This window comes from Hylobates moloch, unplaced genomic scaffold, assembly GCF_009828535.3.
Source record: "Hylobates moloch isolate HMO894 unplaced genomic scaffold, HMol_V3 SCAFFOLD_9, whole genome shotgun sequence".
Lineage (NCBI taxonomy): Eukaryota > Metazoa > Chordata > Mammalia > Primates > Hylobatidae > Hylobates > Hylobates moloch.
In genome coordinates, this window is record NW_026652284.1 from 10,316,254 (window position 1) to 10,326,655 (window position 10,402).

The window sequence follows — 10,402 nt, forward strand, 5'->3', positions numbered from 1 at the left end:
GCGTGAGCCACTGTGCCCGGCCCTTTTTTTTTTTTTTTTTTTTTTTTGAGACGGAGTCTCACTCTGTCACCCAGGCTGGAGTGCAGTGGTGCAATCTTGGCTCACTGCAACCTCTGCCTCCCGGGTTCAAGTGCTTCTCCTGCCTCAGCCTCCCAAGTAGCTGGGATTACAGGCACCTGCCACCACGCCCAGGTAATTTTTGTATTTTTAGTAGAGATGGGGTTTTGCCATGTTGGCCAGGCTGGTTTGAACCCTGACCGCAAGTGATCTGCCCTCTTTGGCCTCCCAAAGTGCTGGGATTACAGGCGTGAGCCACAGTGCCTGGCCAAGCCTGCCCTTCTTATAAGTGCAGCTCAATTCCTCTAACTGCTCAGGTCGAAACCTTTAGACTCTCCCTTTACTTCCCTTTCTCTCTACCCTACATCCAAATGTAGGCAAATCCTGGTGTCGCTCCTTTCAGAAGGTACCCAGGATGCAACCACTGCTCATCCTCCCCACTGATGCGGCCCCGTCTGAGTCTCCGTCATTTCTCCCTTGAGTGATTGCAGGGGCCTCCTTATGTCTCCCTCTTCTAATCTTACCCCCTACGGTCCAGAGTGAACCCTCTAGAACCTAACTCAGATGATCCTGCTTCTCTTCTCAGGGCCCTCTGATAACTTCTGTCTCACTCAGTGTAGAAGTCAAAGTCCTTGCGTTGACCACAAAGCCCACCCTCACTGACCTCGTCTCTACCCTCCCCCCAGCTCACCACCGTGACCCTGGCTGGCCTCTGCTCCTCCTTGAACACAGCAGGCATGGTCTCTTTTCAGGGCAGAAATCAAACCTGAGCACTTGTTTCTGGGCTCCTGGGGCCATGAAGGTTGCTGTTCCGCAGGCAGAGACTGGTGAGCCAGTGGGTCATCGTGGTGGCTTATACCAGTCACTGCTTATGGGGCCCTTGGAGTCCCAGGCTGCTCCCTCTGCCTGGAATCCCTTGTCCAGGTCCCCATGCAGCTGGTTCCCTCACCTCCCTCAGGCTCTGCTCAAATGCCACATTCTTGGAACCCCCTTGTGGAAACAGTGAAAGCCCTTCCTCTGGAGCCCACCATTCCACCATCCCTGTTCCTTTTATCCTTTTATTTATTTATTTATTTATTTATTTATTTATTTATTTATTGAGACAGGGTTGCACTCTGTCACCCAGGCAGGAGTGTAATGGTGAAATCATAGCTCACTGTAGTCTTAGCCTCTTGGGCTCAAGGGATCCTCCCACCTCAGCCTCCTGAGTAGCTGGAACTACAGGCATGCACCACCATGCCCAGCTAGTTTTTAAATTTTTTTTTGTAGAGATGAGGTCTCACTGTGTTACCCGGGCTGGTCTCAAGCTCCTGGACCCAAGTGATCCTCCCACTTTGGCCTCCCAAAGTGCTGGGATTACAGATGTGAGGTACTATGCCCAGGCTTTATCCTGTTTTATTGTTCTCCATAGTTTAAATTTCACATTCTAAACACTGGTGGATTTCATTCATTTTACTATTCAACAAATATTTACTGAAAATTTGTGCCAGATGCTATTCTTTCTTCACTGGTTTTCAGTAATTTGACCATGAGGTGCCTGAATATGGTTTTCTTCAGGTTCCTTCTGCTGTGGAGTTCACTGGGGCTTCTTGAATCTGTAGGTTTATCATTTTCATCAAGTTTGGAAAAGCTTTAGCCATCATTTCTTCAAATATCTTTCCCATCTCCATCCTCTTTTTCTGGAACTCCAATTACACATATGTTAGACCTCTTATGTTGTCCCACAGGTCACTGAGGCTCTGATTTTTTTTTCCCCGTCTGCATTTCACTTTAGATAGTTTCTATTGCTATGACTTTGAGGTCACTAATATTTTCTTCTACAATGTCTAACTTGCTGTTAATTCCATCTATTGTATTTTTCATTTCGGATGGTGGTTGCATTTTTCAACATTAGAAGTTTTTGAGTCTTTTTAGTATTTTTATTTCTCACATCATGTTCATGCTTTCCTCTATCTTCTTGAACATGAAGAGTGTATTAGTTGTAGTTGTTCTAAATGTCTGCTAACTTTACCAACTGTGACATTTCTGGGTCTATCTCTATTGATTTGTTTTTTTCCTGGCTATGGGTCATATTTCCCCCTTTCTTTGCTTGACTGGTAATTTTTATTGGATGCTGGACATCTTTAAAATAAAAATATATGTTTTGAGACAGGGTCTTGCTTTGTCACCCAGGCTGGAGTGCAGTGGTACAAACACAGCTCAGTGCAGCCTCCATTTATCTGGCTCAAGCGATCCTCCCCCCTCAGCTCCTCAAGCAGTTGGGACTGCAGGTGCACACCACCACACCTGGTTAATTTTTGTATTTTTGGTAGAGTCAGAGTTTCACCATGTTGCCCAAGCTGGTCTGGAATTCTTGAGCTCAAGTGACTTGCCTGCCCTGGCCTCCCAAAGTGCTGTGATTACAGGCATGAACCACTACACCCAGCTAAAATACACTGTTAATTTTGGAATAGCTTTAGATTTACAGAAAAGTTGCAAAGATAGTACAGAGAGTTCCCATACACTTCACATCCAGTTCCCCCATCATTAACATCTTACATTGCTTTGATATATTTGTCAAAGCTATGAGCCCAGGAGCTCGAGGTTACAGTGAGCTATGATCTGAGCTCTGATTGTGCCACTGCACTCCAGCCTAGGCAACAGAACAAGACCTTGTCTCAACTAAAAACAACAAACAAAGAAACAAAAAAATTATGCAACTGACATTAGCCCAGGACTGTTTGTTTTTTTTGTTTTTGTTTTTGAGACAGAGTCTTTCTGTCGCCCAGGCTAGAGTGCAGTGGCGCGATCTCGGCTCGCTGCAGGCTCCACCCCCCAGGGTTCACGCCATTCTCCTGCCTCAGCCTCCTGAGTAGCTGGGACTACAGGCGCCCGCCACCTCACCCGGCTAATTTTTTTTTGTATTTTTAGTAGAGATGGGGTTTCACTGTGTCAGCCAGGATGGTCTCGATCTCCTGACCTCGTGATCCGCCCACCTTGGCCTCCCAAAGTGCTGGGATTGCAGGTGTGAGCCACCGCGCCCGGCCAGCCCAGTACTGTTAACTAAACTCCAAAGTTTATTTGGGATTCACCAGTTTTCCCATTAATGTCCTCTTTCTATTCCAGTATCTAATCCAGAATTTTATATTGCATTTACTTGTCATGACTCCCTCTGGTCTATGACCATTTCTCAGTCTTTTTTTTTTTTTGAAACTGAATCTCACTCTGTCATTCAGGCTGGAGTGCAGTGGCATGACCACAGCTCACTGCAGCCTCAACCTCCCACCTCAGCCTCCCTATTAATGGGGACTACAGTTGCATGCCACCATGCCCAGCTAATTTCTTGTTTGTTTTTTTGTAGAGACCAGGTCTCTCTATGTTGCCCAGGCTGGTCACGATCAGTCTCTTCTTGTTTTGCATGACCTTGATGATCTTGAGGCGTATTGGCCAATTATTGTATAGAATGTCCCCGATCTGGGTTTGCCTGTTGTTTTTCTCATGAGTAGATTGGAATTATGGGTTTATGGAAAGAATATCACCACCAAAGTGAAATGCCCTTCTCATCACAGCCTATTAGGATATCACCAATGAGGCTAACCCTCATCACTTGATTAAGGTGCTACTGACCAGGTTTCTCCACTAGTAGTAGCAAAGGTACTATTTTTTCCTTTCCCTGCCCCCTTCTTTGAAAGCAAGTCACAAAGTGAACCTCACACTCCAGGGGATGGAAACTAAGCTCCACTTCCTGTCGGAAGAGAATCTACACATATTATTGAGAATTCTTCATGAGAAAGATTTATCTCTTCTCCCTCTTGTATTTATTTATTCAATTGTGTATTTACATCAGTATGGACTCATGTACATTTATTTTATACTTTGGGGTTATAACCGAATACTACATTATTTATTTTATTGTCCAAATTGTTCCAGCTTTGGCCATCGAGAGGTCTTCAGACTGGTTTCTGTATCCCTTTGACATGTCCCCTCCTGTTTTTGGAGCCCTTTCTTTTCCTTCCTTCTTTTCTATTTTTTCTTCTTTTGACAGGGTCTCACTCTGTCACCCAGGCTGGAGTGCAGTGGCATTATCACTGCTCAATGCAGCCTCGACCTCCTGGGCTCAAGGAATCCTCCCCGCTCAGCCTCTAGAGTAGCTGGGACTACAGGTGCATGCCACCGTGCCTGACTAATTTTTGTATTTTTTGTAGAGACAGGGTTTTGCCTTGTTGCCCAGGCTGGTCTTGAACTCCTGAGCTCAAGTGATCTGCCCACCTCAGCCTTCCAAAGTGCTGGAATTACAGATGTGAGCCACCATGCCTGGCCATACAGTCTCTTTTTTCTTTGTTTGTTTTTGTTTTTGAGACAGGGTCTCACTCTGTGGCCCAGGCTGGCATGCAGTGGCACAGTCACTGCTCACTGGAACCTTAACCTCTGGGGCCCAAGTGATCCCCCACCTCAGTCTCTCAAGTAGCTGGGACCACAGATGTACACCACCATACTTAATTTTTTTGTTTTTTGTTTTTTTTTTGTAGAGACAGGATTTCACCATGTTGCCTAGGCTGGTCTCCAACTCCCGAGCTCAGATGATCTGCCTGCTTCAACCTCCCAAAGAGCTGGGATTACAGGTATGAGCCACCACGCCTGGCCTGCTCTTTCTGGTATACAAGATGCTCTGCCTCATCTTGTATTTTTCCAGCTCAGGTCCTAGAATCCACCATTTCTCCTTTTAGTGGAGAATGGTATTGGAAGCCAGAATCTGGCTGGGAGTGCTTGCTACTACTAGGTTGCCACTGCTGCTAGGCCCTCTCAGAAGACATAACCCATGTATCCACACATGCCTGTACTTCTTTCTGTATCCATCCATCTGTGTGTACATTGAGCTAAGCATGGATTTGCACTGATGTCTCCAGCTCTAATCCACAGTCCATTCCAGGCTTCCCTCCTTGTTTTTCTGTAAACTTCCTCTCCAGCCACAAGAAATCTGGCTCCCACTGACCACCATCCATTTACTTATTGTTCAACCAGCATTTAAAATATTACATGGTTGGGTGCTGGATTTTGTTGGATTCCTTTAAATATTGCTGGCTTTGTTCTGGAACACAGCTAAGTTATTTGGAATTGGTTTGCTACTGTCAAGGCTTGCTTTTAAGCTTTGTTAGCATTAGTTCAGAGCAGCTTTAGTCTAGGGTGAATTCAGCCCCACTACCAAGGCAATGCCCTTCTGGGGTTTCCATCTGATGCCTCACGGAGTACAGCTCTCTCCACTCTGGCCACAGAGGGAACCCCTCCTCAGATCACTGCACCGTCTCTCTGTGCACCTCCTCCCTCTCTGGTATTTGCTGCACATAATCTAGTCATTCTATCTCCCAGAACCCCAAATTCCATCTCCTCAACTCAATGACTCTATTTTGCCTTTCTGTTTACTGGCCTGGTAATTCTCCAGGAGGTTAGCTGAGACAATCGCAGGACTCATCTTTGTTTTTTTTCTTTTTCTTTTTTTTTTTTTTTGAGACAAGGTCTCTCTCCGTCACTCGGGGTTGGAGTGCTCACTGCAGTCTCCACCTCCCAGGTTCAAGTATTTCTCTTGCCTCAGCCTCCCGAGTAGCTGGGATTGCAGGCATGCACCACCACACCAGGCTAATTTTTGTATTTTTAGTAGAGATGGGGTTTCATCATGTTGCCCAGGCTGGTCTCAAACTCCTGGGCTCAAGTGATCCACCCACCTCTGCCTCCCAAAGTGCTAGGATTCCAGGAGTGAGCCACCGTGCCCGGCCTTCTTTGTTTTCCTTTTCTTAGAGATCACCATCCTGTGCTGCTTATTGTCCAATGTCTGAAAACCACTGATTCATAGATTTTGTCCAGTTTTCTGGTCCTTATTTTTCAGAGTTGAGGTCTTGCTATGTTGCCCAGGCTGGACTCAAATTCCTGGGTTCAGGTGATCCTCCCACCTCAGCCTCCCAGGTAGCTAGGACTACAGACATAAGCGACTATACCAGGCAGAGTTTTCTGGTACTTTAATGTGAGAAAGTAAATCTCGCCCTGTTATACCATCATGTCCAGAGGTAGAAGTCCAAACACTGTTCTAGACGCCAGGACACAATAGTAAATCAACTGACAAAAAGCCCCTGCCTGTGAAGCTTGCGTCTAATGCAGGGGTCAGGCACATTCTAATGGGGGCAACCACAGACTTCTACAAAAGGCCAGATGGGCCAAAAGGCCGAGCATGGTGGCTCACGCCTGTAATCCCAGCACTTTGGGAGGCCGAGGTGGGCAGATCACCTGAGGTCAGGAGTTTGAGATCACGCTGGCCAACATGGTGAAACCCTGTCTCTACTTAAAAATACAAAATATTAGCTAGGCATGGTGTCATGCGCCTGTAATCCCAACTAGTCGAGAGGCTGAGGCAGGAGAATTGCTTAAACCCAGGAGGCAGAGGTTGCAGTGAGCCATGACCCTACCACTGCCCTCTAGCCTGGGCAAGAGTGAGACTCTGTCCAGAAAAAAAAAAAAAAAAAGCCAGATGGTAAATATTTAGTCTTTGTGGGCCAAGAAGTAAAAGTGAGTTAAAACCACATCGCTGTGATTTGTAGTGTGCAAAGCAATGGGAGTGCCACATACAGTCTCTGTCGTGGCTGCCTGACTTCACTATTGCAGTGCAAAAGCGGCCATAGGCAGCACGTAAATGAATGAGCATGGCTGTGTTCCAATAAAACTTTATTTATGGATATTGGAATTTGGATTTCATATCATTTTCACATATCACAAAGTATTATTCTTCTTTTGATGATTTTATAACTACTTAAAAATGTAAAAACCATTCTGAGCTCTACAGCCATATATACACAGGCGGTGGGCCAGATGTGGCTGGCTGTGGTTTGCCAACCTCTGATCTAGTGGAAGGGATAGAAAATAATCAAGATAAGTAAGTTAAGTATGGCCAGGCACAGTGGCACATGCCTGTAATCCCGGCGTTTTGGGAGGCTGAGTTGGGCGGATCTCTTGAGCTCAGGAGTTTGAGACCAGCCTGGGCAACATGGCAAAAACCCCATCACTACAAAAAATACAAAAATCAGCAAGGTGTGGTGGTGCATGCCTATAGTTCCAGCTACTTGGGAGGCTGAGGCAGGAGGATCACTTGAACCTGGGAGGCGGAGGTTGTAGTGAGCCGAGATGGTGCCACTGCACTCCAACCTGGGTGACAGCGAGACTCTGTCTTAAAAAAAAGAAAAAGAAAAGAAAAGAAAGAAGTTAAGTATATGGTATGTTAGATAATAAAAGGTGTCAAGGAGGGGGAAAAAGAGAAGTAAGGAAAGGGGAAGACCTTAGACAAGGTATCAAGGGAACACCTTGCTGAGAAGGTGACTTTTGTGTCAAAATCGGAAGGAGGCATGAAGACGAGCTCCATGCTTACAGCATGCGCGAGGCTGATTAGCTATTGGGCTCGTGTCTGCCACCCTGACCAGGCAGAACTCCCCGAGAACAAGGACTTTGTCTGTGTCCTCAGCCCCTGAAACACTGCCTGGCCCCGGTGATTGCTTCTATGCAATGAGGGTGAGAGGCCTGCTGGTGGGCTGAGCCGGGCTGTGTTTCAGGGCGTGCTGTAAACCCCACGGCTCACAGTGGGTGTTTGGTAAGAAAAAATATTTGTATTATGGGACTGACCAAATGAATCCCTGGGCAGGGGATGCCTGGCAGAGCAGGGCTAGAATCCCAGCTCAGCCGCCTTTGTGCTATGGCACCCAGGAGAGCTCTGTTACCTCTCTGAGCCTATTTCCTCACTGGTGAAATGGAGTCTCCCCTGCCCCGGGGGCTGCAGGGTTTGTGAAATGGCTTATGGAGTGTGCCTGACTTCACCTGATGCTCTGTAACATTTTACCAAGAAGAGGCTGAAGGGCTGCCCTGGAGTGGCCCCTGAGTTGGAGCTGTGAAGCCAAAGGCCTGAGTTCCCACCTCACATCCATCACCTCCTTCCCCAAAAGCCTGGGACTCCCAGAGCCCAGGGGACAGGGTCCTCCCCTCCTTTCACCATAGGGAAGTGGACAGTGGAAGGAGCACTTTTGCAGGAGTCCAGAGCCCCAACTTCCAGTTCTGACTGCATCACTGCCTCCACTGAAGCCCTGGGCAGGTCACGCCCTTTGCCTGGCAGCCATCCCTAAGAGAAGGGAAACAGACAAGGCAAGCCCTGCCATTGCCCCAGCAGGACACCCCAGGAAGCACAGGGATGGGAGGAGACATCTGAGTCACCAAGCCTCGGCCTTAACTAGCATGCTGACCTGCTGTCACTCAGCCAGCCCTAGCCCCCTGGAAAGGGTTGGGAGTGGGGAAACCGAGGTTTGAGTCTTACCATTGCTGCCTCCTGGCTAAGTGAGCCCAGACTGTCAGAATCAGAGGCTGATGCTGCCTGCAGACAGGGCCCCTCCTCTCTCTTGTCATTCAGCCTAATGTCACCTTCCCCATCTCCATCCCCCATGGAAACCCAGGTCACTGTCACAGCACCTGGTCTTACTGCCCTCTGCGGCTTATCACTGCCTGGTTCCCCTTCCTCCTAGTCTCCTGTCTGTAACCTCCACGAGGACTGTAACTCCACGAAGGAAGGGAGCGCCAATGTGGGTGCCATTTGTCCCCACACCTCCAGCCCCTGGAACAGTTAGACAGGTTATAGGTACTCAGGGAATATTGTTGAATGGATGAAGCCAAGACCGCTTGGCAATTTGTTCAGTCCAGCAACCCCCCCTTCCCCACTATTACGAAGATGGGGGATAGAGTTGAGGACCACATGGGGGAGGGGCTTGCTGAGGGTCACACAGAGGGTTTGGGGAAAGCAGAGCCTCAGCTTTGGGCTGGCTTCCCTACTGCACACAGCTCCTCTCTGAGCCTCAGTTTCCAAGCCAGGACAATGGGGAGACGGTCCCTCCTCCTTGTGGTGGGCTCTCTGGGGGCACGAGGGTACAGCAGTTAGTTCTGATGAGCTGAAGCTGGGAGGTGGCAGGGACACCTCTTCAGAGCTACCAAGCTTGCCAAGGTGAGGTTGTCGGGGCTCTGCCAGGATAAAGCACTTAGCCAGTGCCGGGCACACAGCAGGGCACAGGCAGACGCACCACTGCACTTACTTTTTTGGGTTTTTTTCTTTTTTTGAGACAGAGTCTTGGTCTGCCACCCAGGCTGGAGTGCAGTGGTGCAATCTCGGCTCACTGCAACCTCCACCTTACAAGTTCAAGTGATTCTTCTGCCTCAGCTTCCGAGTAGCTGGGATTACAGGGGTGCACCACCATGCCCAGCTAATTTCTGTACTTTTAGTACAGACAGGGTTTCACCATGTTGGCCAGGCTGGCCTCAAACTCCTGACCTCAAGTGATCTGTCTGCCTCGGCCTCCCAAAGTGCTGGGATTACAGGCATGAGTAATAACGGTAAGCACCCGGCCCCTGGGCTTACCGTTATTACTGCCCTGTCTACCCTTGGGCTTGTTCCGAGGCCCCGTCACAGCACAGCAATGCGTGTGAGAGAGCTTCGTTCTTTGTGACTCGGCAGGACAGCGCCAAATGTCAGGGCTCAATTTTATTGTTGTTACCAATCGTATTGATACTCTAAGCTTGGGTTACCACGGACTTCCTTCCAAAGGTTATAAAGTGCTTTGCCATCCTCCTCACTCACAGACAAGCCCCAGAGGTAGGCCAGCAGGGAGAACGCTAATCTGATTACCCAGGACCTGGAAGGTGGGGCAATGGGTCTAAGGGATTGTGGCCAGTGACCTTGCTGCTCCAACCCCCACCACCCACGGAGCCAGGAGCCCTTCCTCACCCGCTGCCTGGGTCTGTTGACCAAAACCCAGCCCAAGTCCCCCAGAGCTTGGCTGTCTCTTCCATGCAGACCTCGGGGGAGCCCCCAGTCCCTGGGGTGGGGGGCGAAACAAGTCAAGGGCAGACAAGGCTGGTTTGGGTCTCAAGCCGTTAAATTCGTGGTGCCCAGTCAGCCATTAGCCAGTCTCTAGGGATGGACAGTCAGAACATTTAAAGGAGCTCAGACCATAGGAGCCACGGGGCTGTTACATCCCCAGCCCCAAGCCCTCCCCTAGCCGGCCCTAAACTGGCAGCTGAGCCTGGCCTGCTCATACTCTCTCTTTTCTCCTGAGGCCCAGCCTGTGCCCACTCGTGAGTTGAATGGGGGCACCACCAACTCTGGGTGGCCCAGGGTCGACAGAGGGGCTGTGAGTCAGCTAGTGACTTCAATAATCAACAAATCTGGCAATTTCAGAGCACCGCCTGAGCCAGGTCTGTGCCAGGCACCTGAGGCTGGAGGTAAGAGGCAGGTCCCTGGCTGAAGCGAGCACAGGGTTTGCGGCAGAGCAAACCATCACACCCTCGCCAGCCT

At 49.0% G+C, this 10,402-nt stretch overlaps 1 protein-coding gene across 1 annotated transcript in view; it reads left to right on the forward strand.

Annotated features, from left to right (window-relative positions):
* Nucleotides 1–8,125, forward strand: part of SRM (spermidine synthase) — a 292,467-nt gene extending 284,342 nt beyond the window's left edge. Inside the window, exon 7 of the mRNA XM_058444405.1 lies at nucleotides 8,105–8,125. Within this exon, the coding sequence (XP_058300388.1) occupies nucleotides 8,105–8,125 (21 nt within the window). The remainder of the gene's footprint in view (nucleotides 1–8,104) is intronic.
* The last annotated feature ends 2,277 nt before the right edge of the window (nucleotides 8,126–10,402 follow it).